Below are 24,803 nucleotides of genomic sequence, written 5' to 3' on the forward strand. Positions count from 1 at the left end.
GTATGTTTTCACTTTAACTGGACTTTAGAATTGCTCTTGCTGGTACCGTCATTCTTTTACCTGCTTTAATTCATTAATTATTGGAATTAATTCTAGTTTATTCACAATTTATTGCTATGCAGTCCGAAAAAAAAGCACTTTGAGCTACTACTACCAATAAATAATAATAATAATAATAATAATAATAATAATAATAATAAACAAGATTTACACACACACACACACACACACACACACACACACACACACACACACACACACACACACACACACACACTTAAAAAGTGTCACAAAACCACCAGAAAAAGTTCAGCACAAACCACAAAGGCTAAAACACAACAGATTTCTTTCATTTCTCTCTGTTTTCTCTGTGTTTGTATCTCCAGCCATGAAAACTTCGTTTACTAACCAGTTCACTGCTAAAATTAGTGAGAACATTTACTGAGAGGTTTTTTTTTCTAACAGAAAATAAGAAATAAAGATTTTTTAATTAAAAATCCACTCTGTATACAAACATGTCTGGAATTCATCCCGTTTTTCCGTTCGATCCGACAGGAAGCGGATTGAAACGTGCCTCGTATACGTACGAGTGGAGAATCTTTAATCCTGATAAGGCGTCATGAACAGCTGAGTGGGAATGAGCTTATAATTAGAGGAGACAGATGAGATGCTAATGGATTCGATATCGACATCTTCACCAAGGATATTTACTTAAATTAGTTTTGCACAAGTGTCCATTAATGTTAACTCGCACACTGGAGTTTACATTATGTACTTTAAAAAACAAACATGATGTAATCATCCACTTATCCCAAAGGTATCAAATAGAAAACCTTAACCATTGAGAAGAAAACTCAAAAATTTGGGAAGACTTTACTCAAAAGTTTATTAATGTTTTTTTTTTGGAAAGAAAGACAGAAATGCCATAAATGTGGAACCTGAATAGATATTTTGGTCAGCAGAATACAGAAAAAAGATCACCATCGAGTCTGTTAACATGCATTATTAATGATTACCCTGGTCTTACATGCCATAGTACAATGTTTCCAAACATAAAGGACACTTTGTCTGAAATACCAGAACCTGTATTCATAAAGAGCTAAGAATGATCTCAGAGAGCTCCTAATTTAGCTTAAACATTTCTAACTAGGAGTTTTATCTTCAGTGTGATTCAGGACCGAACACAGAGCAACTCTGAACAAGGAAAATATAATACTTTTATCTTAGAGAGGAGGCGGGACTTAACCTGTTACTAGATGACACATTCTTTTGAAGACTGTGATTGGTTGTCCAATAAAAAAAGGTGTCCTTTTAAAATCTGGTCTGTTATAAGCCTTCACTTTGTCTCTATATTAAGATATTTGCGTCTATATCGTGTAGGGATTACATTCGTGACCGATCATATTAGAGATGCGCTAACATCCGTATGTTAGAAATGTAATAAATGTAAATGTAAACATCTCTGACTTGTTTTTATATATATATATATATATATATATATATATATATATATATATATATATATATATATATATATATATATATATATTTTACCTATATCATTTCTGTGCTGTGTTCGAGATGTTACCTCTAATATGATTGGTCACAAAAATAATCACTACACGATCTAATCTGTATCATCTTATTAACTCGTATCATTATTAAATATTGTAAACAACACATTTCTTCTCCCTCTTCACCTTTCGGCCATGTTCTCCTCTGCTAAAGAAACTTAATCATCTTAAAAGTCCTCCTCACTACTCCTAACACTTTTTGAGCTTATAAGCCCTTTTAGCTTTGTGAATAACTTTGATCTTAACTAGAATCTTCTCTTTCCTTTTAAGAGGAAACGCTCACATTTCTTAAGAATTTGTTAGGAATTACGTCACTAGGAGAAACTCTTTACACTAAGAATTTTCATGAAACAGAGCCCTGGTCTGAGCTGTAATGAAGTGTTTTAACAGAAATGTGCAGAGACTTACAGGCTGCTGAGGACTTGCATAGAACTGAAATCTGTCTCGCGCATCTGTCTGAACATCTGGATGGACATTAAATGATTAAACTAGATGTCTGCTAATTAAGCATTCAGACTCAAAAATGTGAGGTTTTTCTTTCTCCTAAACATTTTCCTAACTCGTTCCTAACTCCGAAAGCCTCCTAAATATGAAACTTGGTCCTTCGTTAGTGCAAAAATAGAACAGGATGATATGACCATGGCAGGCATATAATTGCCTGAAGATTCTTGGTTCAAATAAAAGAACCCGCTTGCACAACTACGCTTTTGGAGTTAAACGTGTGTATAAATTACACGGCTGGCCGTCGGAGCCTGAGGCAGCCTCGGCGTGATTTTTTAAACACTTATTTGATTTGTTTACTTTTCTTAAATGACTTGTAGCAGGTTTTATTTTCCCTGCTCTAGATTTTCCGACTTGATATTCCGTATTTCATATCACATCCTCAGGCGATGTTTTACACGAGCCTGTATTTCATACATCGGTCGATATAAATGCTGTTACTCATGCGGTCATCTTGTGTATTACACGTCTTTCTCTTCTAGCAAAATGTTATAAATAGCCGAGGTTTTAAATGAGAGGAGAAGGCTGATTAGACCCTGAATTCAATTATCTGTCTATTCTATCCATGGACCCACATAATCAGAGAAAAAAAGGAACAACCAGAATAGACATAATCCTCTCTAGAGCCACGGCACTGATGAATAAGGGAAGCTTTTAACCGGCTAAATTGTCGCACGTACACCACGATACATACGCTACCGTTCGAAGTTTGCGATCGCATGGCGATTTTCTTGTTTCGCAAAGAAAACATAAAAAGAATCGGATGATTTTTAAAGAACGATCTACATTGTGACAAAGGCCGATTTTCAGTAACCATCAGTCCTCTGTTTAAGTCTTATGTTATGTTTGCTGATCCAAGTTAATCGTTTTTTAATTCTAATTCATTCTAAGAAATTTTTGAAACTGTGCTAGCAATTAAAAAAAAAAAAAAAACCTGGCCAGAAGGAAAGAACTTGCTTTCATTTTATGGTAAGAACTTATCTTACTATGCTGAACTACTGCCTTCAAAGGAGCATAAGGCTCAAGTAGAAAATAAAATGGCTGCTTTGGCGTCCTTTTGGTCACAACTATCAACTTTTAGCAACTTTTTAAAGATATTAAACCACTAAGCGGTTTGACTAATACGGACATATTGTCCTATACGCAATCTCGGCTGTTATTTGTCAGAGTGTATTAGGTGCTAAAGTGGTTACATGTTCAATCACACAGCCAAAGCCGTGACCTCGTGCTTTAAATCAGTAGTAGCTCATGAGAGGAGGGAGGGTTTGTGCACACGCTACAGTACGTCATCAGATTTGCAAAGCTAAATGTCTTTATTCAAAGCTGCTGCGTTCGGTTGGAGCTTCAGTTACCATATCTTAACATCCTGAAGCTGCACATCCCCGGTGATCTCCAGCTCGTCCACACGGCTCAGGTCCTGCACGCGGTGCTTGTAGGACAGCTGATGAGCGCCGTTCACGGCCACCTTGAACTGCTGAGCCTCGCATAGGATTATCATCTGGGGCACAGAGATACACAGCAGGCACAAAGGTCAATCAGAGCAACAAGAAGGATTTCTGGCTAAAACTCACCTTTCCTTCTCTTACATAAATAAACAAATAAATAAAGTCATACAGTATGTTTGTCTTTCTTTAGTTTTATACATTGTCTAATGAAGAAATCTTTTCTACAACACACACACACCCTCAGTCTCACACAAACACTTACTCTCACACCCCCACTCTCACACACTCACTCTCACACAAGCACTCACTCTCACACACACACTCACGCACACCCCCACTCGCACACACCCACTCAGTCTCACACAAACACTTACTCTCACACCCCCACTCTCACACACTCACTCTCACACAAGCACTCACTCTCACACACTCACTCACTCTCACGCACACCCCCCACTCTCACACACCCACTCACTCTCACACAAACACTTACTCTCACACAAGCACTCACTCACACACACACTCTCACGCACACCCACTCACTCTCACACAAACACTTACTCTCACACAAGCACTCACTCTCACACACTCAATCTCACGCACACCCCCACTCTCACACACTCACTCTCACACAAACACTTACTCTCACACAAACACTTACTCTCACACAAACACTTACTCTCACACAAACACTCACTCTCACACACACACTCTCACACAAACACTTACTCTCACACAAGCACTCACTCTCACACACTCAATCTCACGCGCACCCCCACTCTCACACACTCACTCTCACACAAACACTTACTCTCACACAAACACTTACTCTCACACAAGCACTCACTCTCACACACACACTCTCACGCACACCCCCACTCTCACACACTCACTCTCACACAAACACTCACTCTCACACACCCACTTACTCTCACACAAACACTTACTCTCACACAAGCACTCACTCTCACACACACCCCCACTCTCACACACTCACGCACACCCCCACTCACACACACTCACTCACTCTCACACACACCCCCACTCTCACACACTCACTCTCACACACACCCCCACTCACACACACTCACTCACTCTCACACACACACTCTCACGCACACCCACTCACTCTCACACAAACACTTACTCTCACACAAGCACTCACTCTCACACACTCAATCTCACGCACACCCCCACTCTCACACACTCACTCTCACACAAACACTCACTCTCACACACCCACTTACTCTCACACAAACACTTACTCTCACACAAGCACTCACTCTCACACACACCCCCACTCTCACACACTCACGCACACCCCCACTCACACACACTCACTCACTCTCACACACACCCCCACTCTCACACACCCCCACTCACACACACCCCCACTCACACACACTCACTCACTCTCACGCACACCCCCACTCTCACACACTCACTCACTCTCACGCACACCCCCACTCACACACACTCACTCACTCTCACGCACACCCCCACTCACACACACTCACTCACTCTCACACACACCCCCACTCTCACACACACCCCCACTCTCACACACACCCCCACTCACACACACTCACTCACTCTCACGCACACCCCCACTCTCACACACTCACTCTCACACACACCCCCACTCTCACACACACCCCCACTCTCACACACACCCCCACTCACACACACTCCCTCACTCTCACGCACACGCACACTCTCACACACTCACTCACTCTCACGCACACCCCCACACACAGACACTCACTCACTCTCACACCCCCACTCTCACACACTCACTCTCACACACACCCCCACTCACACACACTCACTCACTCTCACGCACACCCCCACTCTCACACAAGCACTCACTCTCACACAAGCACTCACTCTCACACAAACACTCCCTCTCACACAAACACTCCCTCTCACACAAACACTCACACAAACACACACTCACACACACACACAAACCTACATAGACTTGCTTTAAACAAAATCAGTACAATACAATATCTTTTTTTTTTTTTTTTGGAAGAATATCAGCAACAGTGTACTTAGTGTATTTATAGATTTACTTTTAAAGAGGCTTTATGTCCACATCCACATGCTTCCAACTTTCAAGGAATTTGAAATATTAGAGGAATGTCCAGTAGCAAAGTAATAATAATAATAATAATAATAATAATAATAATAATAATAATAATAAATCATCATCATCATCATCCAGATGGTTCAGTGACAATTCTCTGTCCTAAACCACACCCGAGTGAAGACACTTAAGAACTTGTAATACATTTCTGAGAGGAGACTTAAAGACGAAATATAAAATAATAAACATGGTTTTAGCTGATTGACTACGTCTGACATAAAGGGATGTGACATAAATTGTTCTGTCAGCTGTTCCATCTGGATTTTCATGTATTTTCTAACATCGTCTCCAAATAACAAAGGTATTTCAGCACGAGGAACGGATCAGAATCGACCCGACAACCAATCGCTGGATTATTCTTGTGTGAAGCACTGCACCAAATCCTGCAGTGATGTTATAAATCTCTTCAGCCTGGAGAGATACAGTACAGAGTGCAGGGCTATTCAATTAGTTTGTCATGGGGCCAGTTCAGGAAAAGCATCCCAAATGAGGGCCCGGAGAGATCAGGCTTACAATATGAGCGATGTCACAACAACAAAATAGGAGATGTATATTGTATGAATCGTGTGTATGTATCTTTTCACGGCCGTCCCGATATTTGGCCAACGCAGTGAAATCATGTGTATAAGTCGTCTTTGCACTACACATACAGTGGTGCAGGAGCTGAGCTGTGAGGGATGTGTGATTACTCATTTTAACGACATTCATGCGTGACCATGACGATTTCCACGTGTAAGTAGAGCTAGGGTAGTAAAGTAGGATTCGTTTTGTTTCACCGAATTTCCCGATTTATTTTTTTGTAAAAATAAAAAAAATAAACAAACTGAAGGAGGAAATAAACAGAAGAAATTATATAATAAAAGTTCTCATCTGTCATTGTCCTGACAGTCATCGAGTCTGCTCTGTGCTGCGATTGCGGCTCATGCTGGACGGATCGGACGCGTGTCCCTTGATAACTGTAGGGTCTGTTATCTGACTGAACTACATTTAGAGACATCTAGAGATGTCTTTGTCACACTAGGCTACTTGGAGGGCCAGAACAAATGACCGAGTAACTCATTTTACAGTATTACAGTAACGAGTGCTGCCTTTCTCATAAAATGTAACATTATAAGCTGTAATTAGAAGCTAATGAACTGGATAATTAACTCACACCTAATAAAACGGTACTTAAAATGAACAGTAAATGCAATAGGATGCAGGATCTGAAGCTGCGTGAGTAAGAGTCCAAAGACATGATGCTACAGTATGCTGCCAGCTTAAAGCGAATGATTAATGTAGATAGATCGTGTATCTTTCCTTTATTTTCCTGCAAGTTTTCCTGCAAATTTTCAAATAAAAAGTATATACAGTATTTTCCAACTCAAGATATTCATTTATATGATCAATATTTAGTGCAGCTGCAGAAAAACCCCAGGCTTCAAGTTCATTCATCTCTCGATGCAGTCTGATTAATGGTTACATGATTAAACACCCTGTTGACCGGCTAGAAAGAAAAAAAGATTCTCATCTATTTCCGGCTGCGTCCTGGACAGAACGATGATCTGCAGCGTGGAAGAGTAAATAAACGCTGAAGTTAAATCAGCACAACGTTCAATCACGTTAATGATTAGAAGATTAAACATACTGCTGACCATTAAACAGAAATGATAGCTTTGACCGTGTGATCATCTGGACTGCGACACGGTGAATTCGACTCAGTGCTTAACTTTCTGTACTAGTGTACCAGAAGGCTAGAAGTTCAATTCTTAGGACTAGTGAAGAACCACGTTTGGCTCTTTAGCCAATTTAAATCTATTTAAATCCATTTTCTGGCTCAGTCGCTTTAGCTGTTATTCCAGTTGATAGCATAATTTTACACACAAATTTATGGCAATGAAAAACACTTTATATACAGATATGACGAATGTTCGATCTTACGATGGATAACAGTGATACGACAAAATATTTTACATTTCGCGTGGCAGGCAAGCGTATGTGTTATGATACTTTGAGCTCGCGCCATGCAAGCACTTTTTTTTCGGTGTTTTTTTTGCTCCTTTATCTTCGCCATGCTCGTTAAATAATTACCAAATTACAGTATACTACCCCATACGGATCGCCATTCTTTAAGACTTCTGGTTTGGCTAGGTCATGGTGCGACGTGATTTTTTTCTAGCTACCATGCATTTCCTTCGTACCTAGGGTTAGGGTTAGGGACCTGGGAGAGTAGATGTAATACATTTTAGAATATTGAATGTTCCTAAAATACTGAAGAAATAAAATTGGTCATTCACATTCTTCATCTTCTTCATATTGGGAGTTCAAGAGTTTGAATCTGCTTTACTGAACGTGATATAAGCATCGCTCTGACTAACTTCCTGTTGTTTTTGTCTCATTGTGGTTTTGTTGTTGTCATATAGGATCACCTACATGTATACATGTTATGTTCAATACCTCAAAATATTCTCCTGGAGTGAAGGGAAAGCTTGGCAGTGTGTTCTCTTCTGGACCCCAGCACTCAGACAGGTAAGAGTTACGAATAAACAGACCAGATTTGAGGCGAGGGTTTAAGTGCAGCGCGATGTCTGTCGAGTTCCCAACACGCAGGTTCACGTTGAAGCTGCAGCCCAAACCACAAACCCCAAAATATCACAAAACAAAACATTTCTTCACCTTCTGCACAGAAAAAGATTTACCCTGTTATACTGAATAACAACTTTACTTATTATACAAATAGAAATATACTGTACAATATTGTTATACTGGTATCATTTTATATATTCTGCATTAATCAATCAATCAATCAATTAATTAATATTAATACTACTACTACTACTACTACTACTACTACTACTACTAATAATAATAATAATAATAATAAGCTGGAGAGGGAACTAGAGTAAAATTATAATAAATGTAGTTTTTTTTTATTTTTTTTATCAAAGACTGAAAACTAAAACATTTAACATTATCTCCAAACCTGTGAGCATAGTTAACGATGTGACCCTTGACTGTGATCATGTGTCCTGGCTTCAAGCCCTTTATTAGCTTTCTCTTAAAAGGAACACTCTGAAACACACACACACACACACACACAAACACACACACACATACACACAGAGAAATTCTTTACAGACTGAAGAGTAACTAATCAGAATTGTTATAAATGAGTCTCATTGTGAATTAATTGCCACTCGGTGTGTGTGTGCGTGTGTGGCAATCGGTGTGCGTGGCAATCGGTGTGTGTGTGCGTGTGTGCCAATCGGTGTGTGCGTGCGTGTCAATCGGTGTGCGTGGCAATCGGTGTGTGTGCGCTGCACTTGCCCTGTGATCGTTACGTCTCTCTTCACGGTCATGTACTGCACTATGAGTATGAACAGAGCTGATATAAATGTGTTATTGAAATTTTCACCTGATTTATTTTACAAAATAAAAAAAGAATACACGTGTGAGAGGTAAATCTTTTCAGTGGCTCGCATCTTCCATCATTCGAGCCTTCCTCCTCCATCCTCCCCTCTACCTGTCCCTGTTGCTCCTTCTATACTTCCTTCCAGTTTTCTTTCCTTCTTCTATCCAAATTTCTCTCTCACCCATCATCATTTCATCCTGTTCAGTTTATCTAGTGCTTAAAACACTCCCTTTCTTCTTTCATTCCTGTGCTTGGTTTATCTATTGCCTTTTTAACACTCCTCCTTTCATTCTTTCTTCCATCCTTCAACTTTTCATTCATTGTGTCCATCTTATCAATAAATTATCCTTGTAACTTATCATAAACTCTAGAGCTTTGTGTGTGAAATTCTCAGGAGATCAGAAGTATCTGAATTTGGGGGAAATTGGATTTTATTGCACCTCCAGATCAATTATATGGATAAAAACAAATCACTGTAAATAATCACATGTTTTTGTCTGAAACAAAAAATGCATTTAAAACAAAGTTATAGATAAGTGCAATAAACATCTGTTAGTTACTCACCAAATCACCGAAGTCATCTAGTACAACCTGAGGGAAGGACAAGAGGATGTGTGTGTAAAACAGTGTCAGTTTCTTACGCATTATTCAGAAAGCATGTATTTAATAATGTCATTTAATAACTGTACCCCGCTCTCCCACACCGTGCCCCGCTCTCCCACACCGTGCCCCGCTCTCCCACACCGTGCCCCGCTCTCCCACACCGTGCCCCGCTCTCCCACACTGTGCCCCGCTCTCCCACACTGTGCCCCGCTCTCCCACACCGTGCCCCGCTCTCCCATACTGTGCCCCGCTCTCCCATACTGTGCCCCGCTCTCCCATACTGTGCCCCGCTCTCCCACACTGAGCCCTCCTCCTAAACTCCTGATTGAGTTTGAATCACGAAGCACCTGTAGAATACATTGTTTTGTGACTCACATCTAAGCAAAGAAACAAAAAATGCATTTGAAACAAAGTTATAGCCAAGTGCAATAAACATCTGTTAGTTACTCACCAAATCACCGAAGTCATCTAGTACAGCCTGAGGGAAGGACAAGAGGATGTGTGTAAAACAGTGTCTGTTTCTTACGCATTATTCAGAAAGCATGTATTTAATAATGTCATTTAATATGTGAGCCCGCTCTCGCACACCGAGCCCCGCTCTCGCACACCGAGCCCCGCTCTCGCACACCGTGCCCCGCTCTCGCACACCGTGCCCCGCTCTCCCACACCGTGACCCGCTCTCCCACACCGAGCCCCGCTCTCGCACACCGTGCCCCGCTCTCCCACACCGTGCCCCGCTCTCGCACACCGAGCCCCGCTCTCCCACACTGTGCCCCGCTCTCCCACACTGTGCCCCGCTCTCCCACACTGTGCCCCGCTCTCCCACACTGTGCCCCGCTCTCGCACACCGAGCCCCGCTCTCCCACACTGTGCCCCGCTCTCCCACACTGAGCCCTGCTCTCGCACACTGTGCCCCGCTCTCGCACACCGAGCCCCGCTCTCCCACACTGTGCCCCGCTCTCCCACACCGTGCCCCGCTCTCGCACACTGAGCCCCGCTCTCCCACACTGTGCCCCGCTCTCCCACACCGAGCCCCGCTCTCCCACACTGTGCCCCGCTCTCCCACACTGTGCCCCGCTCTCCCACACCGAGCCCCGCTCTCCCACACTGTGCCCCGCTCTCCCACACTGTGCCCCGCTCTCCCACACTGAGCCCTGCTCTCGCACACTGTGCCCCGCTCTCGCACACCGAGCCCCGCTCTCCCACACCGAGCCCCGCTCTCGCACACCGAGCCCCGCTCTCGCACTTAACTTTGCTTTTATACACTTAACCCTGCTGACACACTTGATCCTGCTTGTACAGAAAATTTATCCTAAACTCCTCATTGAGTTTGAATCAGGAAGCACTTGTAGAATACATTGTTCTGTGACTCACATCTAAGCAAAGAATATTAGAGAAACACAACACAAGGGTACTTACTAATGATTGTGTACTGATCTCCTTCTCAGCTGATGAACAGACAGCACTCTTGGAACACAAACAAAGACAAAGACAAATAATATAATAAATATGACTTTGGTTTTGTACTCATAGCTCCATGTAATGCAAGTAACAGCTAACTGCAGAATGTCCATGAGTAGAAGCTGCATTATGATGATAATGTCAGGAGCTCACCGTGCTGGGAATGAATCCGATGGCCTGGATCTGAACCTTCCCAGATACCGACATTGTGTCCACCCTGGCCAGATCTATTCTGTGCCTGTACTCTAGCACATGAGCACCATTTACTGCCACCTGGAGGTAAGTAACGAAGACACAACAAACACTTAGTAGGTGCACAAATCCCTATAAATAGTTTTACCTGGAGATATATGATGATTTATCTATGTGATTACTGAGAAGATCGCTGATGTTCGGATTAAAATCCAGCATTAAAATGAAATTCTGTCTGAATCAATCATCCAACCCTTTAAAAAATGACATGACCTAGATTCCTTGGTAAAAAATTAATTAATCCAGCTCAAGAAGTGCTTAAGAATTTTATAACAATTAATCTCCATCCTCACCTTGTACAAATCTTTCTCCACCAGTATGATGATCTCGAAATCTGCCCCCTTTCTGAAAGGCATGAGATAGTGGATCTCTTCTTTACCCCAGTACTGGAGTTGCAGGGTGTTGCACACAATTTGGTTCTTTTTAAAGCGTGGGTTAAAGTGGAACGCAACGTCAGCTCTGGGTTTAGTACTGCTGCCGCACATGAAATCCACCTGAAACCTGCAATACAATTTCACACAATCCAGTTGGGATTTATTCTGACAGAGATTCAACAGGATTCAGCTCTGTAATGTAAAGCCAGCAATGCAGTCGCACTTCCTTTACTCTGTCCAGCTGTCTCACTGCTTCGCCTATGTGTTTACATGACATTTACAGCATTTAGCAGACACCCTTATCCAGAGTGACTTACATTTTATTGCAGTTTATACAACTGAGCAATCGAGGATTAAAGGTGGGGTGCACGATGTATGAAAAAATGCTTCAGAAAACTGAGTCGGGCCAACAAACAAAACAAACGTGTGGCCAATGAGCAGAAAGGGGCGTGTCTTGTCAATATGCGGCAGAGAGTGTTCAGTGCGCATGTCTGACATTAGCCGAAAGTGACTGAAAGATTGACATGGCGGATACCTGCCGTTACCTCTGCCTCGGGTTCTAGGTGTTGAAAGTCGTCTTCCATGTGAAACGGAGCTAAACCTTTCACGGTACAACACACAGTACTACAAAAACACATTAGATCTGTATTACCATAGTATTACTCATTGTGTTCATTTATTGATAAAAATACCCCCTCAGCCAGCTGCCCCAGCAGGTTCCGCCATAATAGTTGCCTGGGTTACATATGTATGTGTAGGGCAGAGCTATCAAAAGAGGGGTGACACCCATTTGAGTTAGGGGCATGTTTGTTTTGGTGATTTCAAATGTCAACATTGGCTTTCAAACATGTGTACCCCGCCTTTAAGGGCCTTACACAGGGACACAGCAGTGGCATCAATATGATGATCCAGGTACTGATTATAATGTTTAAGTGAGATCAACACAAACTATCACTCACCTGTCTGCATCTCCTGGAACAGAGCCTTGGATAACAACCATCTCACCTGGATGGAGGCCTCCCAGGATGGTTAATGTTAATGGGATGGACTGAAAAAAATCACACATTTTTACATCAGTATGCTATATAACCACATTTTATATATTTTATTTATATAATGGATTACACTAAGATAGTTTTTTTTACTTATCTATGAGTTTTATTGTAGTCATTAAAGTTACATGTAAGTTTGTTGACATAAATAAATGATACATTCACTAAACAAACAGCCTTGAAACGAGACATATAACCGTTATAACCTGTTAAAACCCTGTCATAGTGGTCTAAGCTCAATTATTACTTTATTTAACTACATATATATTATTTATTTATGATAAAAATGAACATATTTCGCTCACCGGATTGAGAACCGTCTGCTTTGGGCTGTTTACCGACATTTCGACGACCGTTTCTGTTCCTTTGCCCTCTGGACCACTCGTAAATCTATATGTTCCTCCCTATAAAAGTACACTTTGTAGGCTACTAAATAAAGCCCTCGCGCTATGTAACGTCCCCTTAAGTTTGCCGTTTGAGACGCAGCAAGAGACTCAACCCGTCGCTTCCTAGTTTTTCTGGCCCAACCAATGGGAGTACGTCGACGTGTTGACGTCATTTGTTTACTGCGTTCAAAGTGCGTCATGCTCCTTAACTTTTTGGGTTTATTCATTAACTTGATGTTTGAAACTAGAAGGTGTTTATAAATAACAAACATTTTCTTAATTTAAAAAATAAATGAATGGATATGTGGGGAAAATAATGGATTTATGCAGACACTTACATTTCTGGCTTTAATTACAAATAAAATCAGGTAACATCAAACTGAATAAATTACAATACAGATGTATGGCAATTAGTTTAAATGCAACAAAAACAGGCATTTTATACTGAAAACTGCAGGTTTAAACATTGTTTACATTTATTTACTTGTTATTAATACAGAAATGTATTATTAAATGCATTGAATGTATATGTTAGAATTTAAAGAAAATATGGATTGTAAAGTCATTCTTATTAAAATGGCACATGAGGGATATTGTACACAATAATATCAAAAACTTTGGAATGAATATATATACAAAAAAACCTGATTAAATAAACCAATAAATTAAAACTGTATTTAATACATAACGTATATAATTAAATGTTATTTCTTGTCTTTTGTCTAATAAAATAAATTTTATAATAAAATATTAAATGCAAGTTATGTCTTTAAAATTAAAAGAAGAGAATCAGCACTTTTCACAAAGTATCTTAGGGATGTAGTCTGAATGACTGAATGACACCTTGGATGATTGTGAATAAAAACATTATCACTTATATATTCAGTCAAAAGTCAGTACATAAACAAGCATGACTCTTTGAACAGAAATGTTTGATATTTCTGTTCAAAGAGTCATGCTTGTTTATGTACTGACTTTATTACATTATTTACTAAAGTATATAATGTAATAAATTACATAATGAAAAACCTTTCAGAGAAAAACAAAGTCTATAAAGAAATGTAGCAGATTCTTCAAGATGTCCAGTAAAATTTACTTTATTTATCTTATTATTCCAGTAAAATAATAATAATAATAATAAAGTATTATAATAAGTTCCTTATAATACTGCATAAGGTGTACCCACAATAAACACGAGTATCATAAAGTAAATTGCATAATAAGTTCATGATAGCATGTTTATTTCAGAATATATAAATCACAGGTCGATGACGTAAGCTGTTAGCGACAGCCAATAAGCAAAAAGATAGGAATGTCACGTGGTCAACCAGGAAGTAAGAAATTAAACAGCCTTGTGCTGTAAACATTTGTACTGTTGCTGCTCTGCAGTCTCAGTCCTGCCTTATACAGGAAGTTGGACAATGAACTCTAATGTCGGCTTGTTTCTTTTGTCATGTATTCTCTTATGTGGAGCAGAAATGTACGTTGTGGATGATAGGGTCGGGATGGGGAGACGGTTTGATGGTATAGGAGGATTAAGCGGAGGAGGGGTAGGTTACCTGTGTAAATCTACCTGTTTCATCCTCTACCTTCTGCTTCTTACATGACTGAACGTCAGAGGCATTAAGCATAAAAATGATATAATTTTATGCAATAAAAATATAATATTTAATATTTTTTTCTTTTAGGCTACCTCGAGACTTTTAGTCAACTATAAAGAACCTTTTAGGAGTCAAATATTGGATTATTTATTTAAGGTAGGTTTTTGCACTACTGTTTATTTGCTCAAGTAATCCTATATATAGACACACACATATATATTAGAATAATAATTAATAATAATAATATTAAGAAACCTTATAGGAGACAAGTATTGGGTTATTTGTGGGTTATTGCACTACTGTTTATTTGCTCAAGTAATCCTATATATAAATATAAGAACGATAATAGTATTAGATGTAAATCAGCTTGAAATGACTTGAGATTAGTTTAACATTAAACAGTACGTTGAGTTCTCTTTCTCTTACGACATGAACATCAAACATGCTGCAGCATGTCACTTTTATTTCCCAACCAACTTTTTATGAAAAATCTCACATTACTAAAAAAAAAAACAGTTATAGACTCTATGAAAATAAGAAAAAGCAATAAGACAATGTAAAGCATGTACAGCTGATGATGAATGTTGTAAAATTATTTGCATATGAAAAAGTTTAATTAAGCTCCTGTTTTTCTTTCTAGCCTAATTTTGGAGCTTCACTGCACATACTAAAAGTGGAAATAGGAGGTGATTCTCAAACAACAGGTAAAAAAAAATCATCTGGTAATTCTGTATGTGTCAAAAACATTCTAAATGAAAGCTGGCATTGTGATTTGCAGGTTTCATGTAACATTGAGCTTTTCTTTGTCTATAAACTTCTGCTGTCATATGATCTTTACTCCTGAAGTCACGCGGCTGTCAGGCTGTTGGGGAAACTGTTACTGTTGACACAGTAATGTTTCGTACAGGGTTGACAGGGTGTGTCTCTAATGATACATTTTACTGGAATAAAAATCGTAGAAATAAGCTGAAAGCGTATCTTAAGATGACTGTGTTGAGTATATAGAGGAGATATTCCAGTAATACCAGTACATTACTACTCACATAAATATGCATTTTTTTAATCTAGGTCTAGCGATTGGAAAAAGCACAATGATAATTCAACCCAGTATTCTTTATATAATACATTTAACAGTAGACATTGCCACAAAGCAGTTTAACAGAAATCTGGATGTTGACTTAGATTCCTAATGAATAAACCATAGATAAATGCATACATACAGTATCTCACAGAAGTGAGTACACACCTCACATTTTTGTAAATACTTTATTATATCTTTTCTCGTGACAACACTGAAGAATTAGCACTCTGCTACAATGTAAAGTAGTGAGTGTACAGCTTGTCTAACAGTGTAAATTTTTTGTCCCCTCAAAATAGGCCCAATTAGCCATTTTCTCTCCTCGGTGTCATGTGTCTAGTTTGTGTTACAAGGTCGCAGGTGTGTTAAATTTGGTGTTTTCGCTCTCACTCTTTCATACTGGTCAGTGGAAGTTCAAAATGGGACCTCATGGCAATGAACTCTCTGAGGATCTGAAGAACAGATTTGTTGCTCTACATACTGTAAAGATGGCATAGGCCAAGACCCTGAAACTGAGCTGCAGCACGATGGCCAAGACCATACAGTAGTTTAACAGGACAGGTTCCACTCAGAACAGGCCTTGTCATAGTTGACCAAAGAAGTTAAGTGCACATGGTCAGCGTCATATCCAGAGGTTGTGTTTGGAAAATAGACGTTTGAATGCTGCCAGCATTGCTGCAGAGGTTGAAGAGGTGGGGGGGTCGGTCTGTCAGTGCCCAGACCATACGCTGCACACTGCATCAAATTAGTCTGCATGGCTGTCATCCCAGAATGAAGCCTCGTCTAAAGATTATACACAAGAAAGCCCGCAAACAGTTTGCTGAAGACAAGCAGACTAAGGACATGGATTACTTGAACCAAGTCCTGTGGTCTGATGAGACCAAGGAAAACTTTTATGCTTCAGATAATATCAAGCGTGTGTGGCGGCATCCAGGTGAGTAGTACAAAGACAAGTGTGTGTTGCCTAAGTCAAGCATGGTGGTGAGAGTGTCCTGCACTGGGGAGCTACAGTTCATTGAGAGAACCATGAATGCCAACATGTACTGTGACATACTGAAGCCGGGCATGATCCCCTCACTTTAGACACTGGGATGCAGGGCAGTATTCCAACATGATAATGACCCCAAACACACCTCCAAGGTGACCACTGCCTTGCTAAAGAAGCTGAGGTTAAAGGTGATGTAATGGCCAAGCATGTCTCCAAAAAAACTTTGGGGCATTCTCAAACGGAAGGTGGAGGAGCGGAAGAGGACTTCAGTGGCAACCTGTGATGCTCTGGTGAACTCCTTGCCCAAGAGGCTTAAAGCAGTGCTGGAAAACAATGGTGGCCACACAAAATATTGACACTATTGACACAAAATATTGACTATTATTAAAAAACTCCTTGAAATGATATAAGGTAGAAATCTTTAGTGGAGTCAATAGATAGAGCGATTAATGCATCTTTGCATTATGCAGGTGTAGAAATGTAAAACCAAACAGTATTAAGAGTGTTGAAAGACAGGTCTTTTATTATGAATAAGAGACCTGGGATTATAAGCACAGGACATTTTTTTATGATTACAGCAGCAGTTCTTAGGTACAGACATACATAATCTGGGTGAAATTGTCCTCTGAAGAAAATGTAAGGCTTGGGCATATGTTGTTTTGGGGTTGTGTGAATGTTTAGCGTATTAGGCAAGAAAATTTCTTAAAACATTGTTTATTTACTTCAGACAGACAGACAGACCGATAGAATCTTTATAATAAACGCATAGTATTGGTACACAGCAACAAAATCCCGTTTATCATCTACCAGAAGTCCAAATAGTAGAAAACAGTTATACTGTATAAACAGTATATAAACAATATGTCTAAAAAATATTACAAGAGTAACCAAGAAATATACAGTGTACAGAACAGATAATCTACATAAACAATGTAAACTAAAGGAAGCACTGTAGACTTATTTACAATAATGAATATACTGTAGAGTTATATTCGTATTTGTGTCTTGTTTTTTCTATAGATGGCACTGAGCCTTCACACATGCACAACCAGACCGATGAGAATTACTTCCGCGGTTATGAGTGGTGGCTTATGAAGGAAGCCAAGAAGAGGAACCCAGACATCATGCTCATCGGTAGGATCACATCTCATCAGATGAAACTCAAGACGATCTTGAGAAGGAGGACGTTACACCGATGTGGTCAACTTCAGAACTATCGGCACCCTTTATGAAAATGATAGCCTTTATCAAGAAGTCTAGTTTTTCTAGACTAGTGTATGTTTTAAATACTCTTAAAATATGCTTCAAACATTCTATTGAAGAATAGCTATTTTATACATTTGACTTTGCTGTGACTTTGATCCTGTTTGGATCAGTTTCAAAATTGATATCTGAGCAAAAAGGTGTGAGATCCCTGTAGGATAAACTTGAAGCCATTGAAAGAAAGTTCTTTCAGCCACTTAGTCTGCACCCGAATCTACACCTATTCTGTTCAGCTAAGGTAGAAAGAATACCTTAAAGAAGAACAGCACATAGTCTGTTTCTGCAATGCCGAGAATGATTGTTACGCTTGTAAAGGTAGTTTGGACGAGGTGAGGAGAAGTTTTGTGCATTTAGATCAAATTAGCATCATTGATGGTGTTCATAAACAAAATATATTCGTTTCGTTTGAGAATACACAATTCCACTGCTGTACTCCTTTCTTCTGGAGTTTGACTTTCAAGGTATCACACATTAGACACCTCCCATTAATCAGCATGACATTAGCTAGTTATGGGCATCTGTGAGCTTGTATATGCGGAAGAAGGCGGATAGCTGTGCGTTGTGCTCTGTGACCTGCAGGAGGAGCTTCTTTTGTTATGGAGCGTATTGTTCTGCAGGTGAGAACAGATTGTGACCTTGACTTTCAACTAAACTGATCAAGCTCTGAGAAGGAGGCATGAAGTTTTTTCAGTGTATGTGTATAATTTAGTATTTTGAAGGGTGCCAATAATTCTTGATTCAATATCATAATCTTGATAATTATCATATATATCTTGGTGGTCCTTACTTCTTCCCTTGGAGCTTAGATAACTGTATCCTGCTGAATGCTTTTATAAATGATTTATTTCTTTTTCTGTTGCACCACCTGCATAAAAAAGGGAGGCAATAAAGAGGTACGTAGTTTTTCCAGGTTCTTAAAGGGTGCCAATATTTCTATTAATCCATCAATCATCACGGCGATTATAATCATATTTATATCTGTGATCTGTACGTCTTTCCTTTTATTAAATGATTGATTATTATCGCATGTATTAGCAGCATCTGACCTGTGTATCTGACTGTTTATCTCCTGTGGGATGTTTTGTAGGTCTGCCCTGGGCTTTTCCGGGATGGGTTGGTAATGGGAGCAACTGGCCTTACAACTTCCCAAACATTACTGCTAACTATGTTGTGTCTTGGGTGATCGGAGCCAAACGGTATCATGGTCTGGATATTAACTACATAGGGGTATGTTTGTTTTTTTTCTTTTCATTTAGATATTAATCTAAAATTATATTCAAAAAATGCATATATTTGAAATTGTTGTTGACATTAAATTGTTGTTGACAATTTTTAGGTATGGAATGAAAGGAACTTTGATTCAAAGTACATCCAGGTACAGTACAATACCTGATAGACTTAGTCATAAGCAATGAGGGATTTTATTTTCGACTTCGACAATGTTTATTTTATGAACGTTCAGGTGCTTCGAGACACTCTAGACCGAGCTCATTTACCAAACGTGGGCATTATTGCAGCAGATGGGAATTGGGACATTTCCAGTGCCTTGCTTGTTGATCCATATCTCAATGATGCTGTTGATGTTATTGGGTAAGACACAGACAAATCGATCCATAACAGCTTATTTTACACATTTTCACTGTATACCATTCACACTACAGGTTAAAAGTGACCACATTTTCTTCCCAGTGTTCACTATCCTGGTACCACGACTGTCAAGGAGGCGCTGTTAACGGATAAAAAGCTTTGGTCTTCGGAGGATTACAGCACGTTTAACGATGACATCGGGGCAGGATGCTGGGCTCGTATTCTTAACTGGAACTATGTCAATGGCAGGATGACGTCGTGAGTAACTTCCATAAACCTTCCTGAGGAATTACTGAACAACTCATCTGTTTAGATTTATTTAATTATTTATTTTGTAAAAACTTAGGACTATCTCCTGGAATCTGATAGCAAGTTATTATGAAGATCTGTCGTTCGGTCGAGACGGTTTGATGACCGCAGAAGAGCCATGGAGTGGGAATTATGTGGTGGAATCCCCAATATGGATAACTGGTAATATACAGTTTATATGTACAAAATAGTACCAAAGGTTTCATATTTTTTGTCACAGTTGTGTGAATTGTCTCCCTCCACCCTAAAATGTAGTCAATCGGCTGGGGCATGACGCTCGGCTCATCTACAGTAGTTGTGCGCTAAAGTCATGAGGATAATGTAGATAAGAAGTAACTCAATCAGTTTAAAATATGTAAATTAAAGCTAAAAATCTTAATACTTGCTTCAGGTAATAACATCAAGCTCAGGCAGTTGGAGTGAGAGGAGTATTTATTTTTGTTTTTATACATTTGAATTTGAATAAATAATATAATCAAATGCAAATCTGACCATTTGCCTGCAAAATTGTACCTTTTGTCTCTTGTACTGAATAACATACTGCACCAAAAGAACAAGTGATACTCACAAGGTTTCTTCCTCATGTTGTCTCAGGTAGTTTTTCCTAAACACTGTTTTGGCAAATCTTTGAGGAACTTTGTCTTATGTTCAATCACCACACGAATCTCTGATAATATTTCACCTTGAAGTTTATTTTCAAATGTGTTGAAAGAGGACATGAGGTTAATTGGTGCGAGAGTAGAAGATGCCGAGTATAGAGCTAGGTGGCGACCCGTAACGGGGAAAAGCCGAAAGTAGAAGCCGTCGTCCATTTTTTCTTGAGTTTGCCAGCTTCTTGACTGTTTCCTCCTTGCTCTCTACCTAACTCTTTATTAACTTTATAGTACACCTGTGACCAATTGTGCCTTTTCACCTATAGAGAGCACATACTCAATCAACAGAATACATGATAAATAAAGAGCAATGAAAATTAAATACAGCATTTGAATAACAGAAAGAAATACATGGCTCTAGTAAACACTGTTACGTCTGGCTTACTTGTTAGGGATAAATCCTGTATCCCGATATCTGTAATGCTGCTGTGTGACTATATCCATTGTTAAAAGCTCTGTATGAGTAACATATACTTGTGTGTTTGTGCTGTAGCTCACACTACACAGTTTGTACAACCCGGCTGGACATACCTCAATACTGTAGGGAACCTCACTCACGGTGGAAGTTACGTAGCTTTAACAGACGGCCAAGGGAACCTCACCATCGTAATAGAAACCATGGTGGGTATTTTTTATTTATTTATGTAAGGGAATACATTGTGTTGTTCCATACTGAGGAATGCAGCCTTATTTATTGTACAATTTTTGTCCGCAGACCCACAATCACTCGCAGTGCATTCGTCCTTCACTCCCTCCTTTCAGTGTATCAGCTCAGGAAGCAACATTTCAGCTCAAAGGCTCCTTTGTACGTGCGGCATCTCATCAGGTGACCATCTTGTTCCATCTTGTATTGCAGGAAGTAGTTTTGACTGTCTACACCTCCTTCTTTTTCTAGGCTGCAATCACTCGTCTCCAGCTGTGGTACTCAAAACTGGATTTTGATACCAAAGACGATGTACTCTTTAAGAAGGTCGAGCCAATAAAGGTGAAAAAACGACTCATTAAGGAGTTCTAGCAGATTATAGGATGACATTTTATCTAGCGTGACTTTTAAACGCGTCTGTCTGAACAGGTTTCCGGTGGACTTTTTACCTTAAAACTGGGCATTGATGAAATTTACACCGTCACAACTGTCACCACTGGACAAAAAGGCTTCTACTCTGATCCTCCAGATTCTGCTTCATTTCCCAAGAAATACTTTGATGACTTCAATGTCGGTAGGTTTGACTGTATTTGATGTTTAACCTTGCAGTGCTAATATAGTGTTAACATTTTAAGCTTGCATTTTACTTTAAAAATCTGAGTAAGCAGTCACTGAGGCCAAATAGCAATACCTTGACCTAGATAATCTATCAGTTTAATCTATCAGGTACGTCTGGTGATTAGAAACAAAATAAATCAAGCAAATTATCAGACAATATGACAATAATTATCTGCAAAACTTCATTGTGTTTATTTCCCCCATCTTTTTGTCCTTAATTTTGTTAGTTGTTGTTTAGTGATGTCTCCTAACAAGATGTATGTATGGCTTATTATGTCTTATTCTGAGGTTCTGTATCATCTAACACCTCGTCTCCAGTGTAAGAAATACGGTTCAGACATGTTGCTTCAACTAGGACATTGCGAGACTATCAACTATTTGTGTAAACATGTAATGTATAAAGTTTTACAAGCATATGCTTAGTGTAGCAATAGTTGATAGTCTCGCAATGTCCTCGTTGAAGCAACATGTCCCAACCGTATCATCTAACACCTCGTCTCCAGTGTACGAAATACGGTTCGGACATGTTGCTTCAACGAGGACATTGCAAGACTTTCGACTATTTGTGTTAACATGTAAAGTATAAAGTTTTACAAGCATATACTTAGTGTAGCAATGTTTTTTGATACACTGGGATAAACCAGGAAGGAGCAGCCACATGTCTAATAGGTCTAGAGTCAATGATGGAGTGGGCTAAGAGGTAGATGACCCCTAAACTTTCAGTCAGCATTCAGTCATATGACCTTAAAGAAAATGGATGGCTCACATAAATTAACCTGGGAATGTTTTTACATTATTATTAAAGGGTAAATAATACAGAATGTCCCAGAAGTCTCCATACAATGGGGAAATTCATTGCTTTTTTCGAAATGCTAAGTTTATATTATATCTTTTTTTTCTTGATAGCTTTTAAGAATGCTTTTGACAAAATGAGAATGAAAACCATTCTCACAGCTTGATCGGAAAGCTGACGCGAGGTTGTGACGGACTTTTACGGTGTCGGACATGACACTTGCCAAACTGGGAGCCAAAGCGGGGAGAGACTTCTCTGTGTGTGTTTACAAAGAAATGGCAATCAACTACAAGACATTAGTGTGTGTTGTAGGTGATTTAATCTTAAGGATATCCCAAACCATTGAAACCATGTCTTTACAACCTACTAGGCTTAACGTTATTTTTCTTTCTTATTTTTCTCTTGCTCAGAAACTACTCCCTTTTCAGAGGCCCCGTACTTTGCTGACCAGACAGGCGTGTTTGAGTACTTCACAAACCTCACAGATCGAGGGCCACACAATGTCACTTTACGCCAGGTAGTCAACCAGCGTCCAATTTCTTGGGGTTACGACGCAGATCAGACCATCAGTATCATCGGAGACCACAGCTGGTTGGTTCAGCACACATTAAACATGGAGCATGCTAAAGCAGTGATCTTTTAAATTTAATAATAGGCTTATTATTATTATTATTATTATTATTATTATTATTATTATTTTAGTTTTTTTTTTTTTACAGTCTCAAACTATTGTTGATTTATTTGTGAGACAAAATGAAAATGTAAGTTCATCAACATTTATATTTTTTAATATCAGGACAGATTATTTTTAAGCTTGCATTATTCTGACTACCTTAAGGTGATTGTGATAATGTGTGTCTCTCATATACTCAGTTTTTATTTATTTGCTTGGATCTACAAAAGTTGATATTTGCTTACCATTTCTTCAGGCAAGACTTATCAGTCTCCTGTGACATTTACCTTGAAAGTGAGAACAGCGGCGTCTTCGTTGCAGCCAGGGTGGATCAAAGTGGGGAATCAGTCCGAGGATCCAACGGCGTATTTTACTGGGTTTTTGCAAATGGCACATACAAAGTGACTAATGATATCGGTCAGTGACAAGTCATGTATCTTTTACATTTTCACCAACAGTTCAGTGTGTTTAAAAGCCTGAAAATACTGTAAGAGAGCTTTCTTCTTGTTTAAGGCGGAAAAAAAGTTCTTGTTGAAGGATTGTCAGGGACAAGGCCAGGTATATGGCACACGCTCACTCTCACAGTAAAGGTAAGAACATTTTATGTGTAAAAAGATAAGCACAAATGATCTAAATGACTTAAATCCAAGCTTCTTTTCTGTAATCTGGTGTTTTCTTTTAACAGGGTAATAGTGCCAATGGAATGCTGAATGGTTATCCTTTATGGAAGAATGCTGTTGTTCTTCAACCCAAGAATGGCTGGGCTGCGATTGGAACATCCTCATTTGAATTTGCACAGTTTGATAACTTCCTGGTGGATGCAGACTGATCAATTTTGTTAGAATTATTCAGAAATATGTATTCAAAAATGGTCAGAATGTCATGATTACAACTTGGAAAATCATATTTTCTATCAACTACACAACGAATGAAAATGATGTATATAACAGATGGGACGATTTGGGAGCACTGTGTTTGTAGTATCTATGGGGAATTTCATGATTTGGGGTGTGTGTGTGTGTGTGTGTGTGTGTGTGTGTGTGTGTGTGTGTGTGTGTGTGTGTGTGTGTGTGGGGTCTTTGTGTGTGGGGGTGTTGGGGGTTAAGTATAGATTTTATCTAAAAATATGAAGCTGTGAATGTTCAAATCTTTGAATGTATATACTTGCAAATTAAATGTTTATTTTGTATAATTAGTATGCACTTGTCATTAAATAATAGTGTTTATTTAAACAATCTTGATGATGATGATGATGATTATAACAGTACTAAACGGAAATCAATCACAAGCTCCACCAAAGGCCCATTTAAGTGCACCACAGTCATTAGCTAGCCAGATTAATATATTTTGATCTCTATCTAAAATTGTGTACAACGTTTTAAAAAGTCGTGGTCTATAAATCAATCGGC

The 24,803-nt window shown here is 39.3% G+C and overlaps 2 protein-coding genes across 6 annotated transcripts in view; one reads left to right on the plus strand and one right to left on the minus strand.

The window, feature by feature from the left end:
* Window positions 1-13,266, minus strand: part of lgals8a (galectin 8a) — a 16,812-nt gene extending 3,546 nt beyond the window's left edge. Inside the window, exons 1-10 of one of the 4 annotated variants that reach the window (XM_027155354.2) lie at window positions 13,108-13,266; window positions 12,710-12,798; window positions 11,670-11,877; window positions 11,278-11,397; window positions 11,083-11,130; window positions 10,115-10,141; window positions 9,625-9,651; window positions 8,632-8,720; window positions 8,106-8,271; window positions 3,428-3,573 (exon numbers count right to left, since the gene is read on the minus strand). In XM_027155354.2, coding sequence (XP_027011155.1) covers window positions 3,428-3,573; window positions 8,106-8,271; window positions 8,632-8,720; window positions 9,625-9,651; window positions 10,115-10,141; window positions 11,083-11,130; window positions 11,278-11,397; window positions 11,670-11,877; window positions 12,710-12,798; window positions 13,108-13,146 — 959 coding nt within the window. In that variant the 5' untranslated portion in view covers window positions 13,147-13,266. Of the gene's footprint in view, window positions 1-2,579; window positions 3,574-8,105; window positions 8,272-8,631; window positions 8,721-9,624; window positions 9,652-10,114; window positions 10,142-11,082; window positions 11,131-11,277; window positions 11,398-11,669; window positions 11,878-12,709; window positions 12,799-13,107 lie in introns of those variants that run through there. The other 3 variants (XM_027155353.2, XM_027155357.2, XM_027155356.2) reach the window with 3 other exon arrangements.
* Window positions 13,267-14,525: 1,259 nt separating this feature from the next.
* Window positions 14,526-24,586, plus strand: galca (galactosylceramidase a). 2 transcript variants are annotated; one of them, XM_027155452.2, is made up of 17 exons: window positions 14,526-14,738; window positions 14,877-14,945; window positions 15,430-15,493; window positions 17,876-17,989; window positions 19,206-19,345; window positions 19,455-19,493; window positions 19,581-19,708; window positions 19,808-19,963; window positions 20,052-20,176; window positions 21,161-21,288; window positions 21,383-21,472; window positions 21,563-21,652; window positions 21,740-21,884; window positions 23,132-23,312; window positions 23,651-23,811; window positions 23,908-23,984; window positions 24,080-24,586. In XM_027155452.2, the coding sequence occupies exons 1-17, from the start codon at window positions 14,610-14,612 to the stop codon at window positions 24,221-24,223; spliced, it is 1,980 nt and encodes a 659-aa protein (XP_027011253.1). In that variant the 5' UTR covers window positions 14,526-14,609; the 3' UTR covers window positions 24,224-24,586. The 2 variants fall into 2 exon arrangements, with proteins under 2 accessions (XP_027011253.1, XP_047657818.1); XM_047801862.1 differs by lacking the exons at window positions 14,526-14,738; window positions 14,877-14,945; window positions 15,430-15,493; window positions 17,876-17,989 and adding an exon at window positions 18,037-19,105.
* The last annotated feature ends 217 nt before the right edge of the window (window positions 24,587-24,803 follow it).

Source organism: Tachysurus fulvidraco, chromosome 16 (assembly GCF_022655615.1).
Source record: "Tachysurus fulvidraco isolate hzauxx_2018 chromosome 16, HZAU_PFXX_2.0, whole genome shotgun sequence".
Classification (NCBI taxonomy): domain Eukaryota; kingdom Metazoa; phylum Chordata; class Actinopteri; order Siluriformes; family Bagridae; genus Tachysurus; species Tachysurus fulvidraco.

What these genes read in the sequence shown, in the direction of transcription:
- galca (XM_027155452.2), top strand. Translation starts at nt 14,610, where the DNA reads ATGAACTCTAATGTCGGCTTGTTTCTTTTGTCATGTATTCTCTTATGT. An exon ending in GATGCTGTTGATGTTATTGG is followed by an intron (nt 19,709 to 19,807) that starts GTAAGACACAGA and finishes TTTTCTTCCCAG; the next exon opens with TGTTCACTATCCTGGTACCA. An exon ending in CAAAGTGACTAATGATATCG is followed by an intron (nt 23,812 to 23,907) that starts GTCAGTGACAAG and finishes TTCTTGTTTAAG; the next exon opens with GCGGAAAAAAAGTTCTTGTT.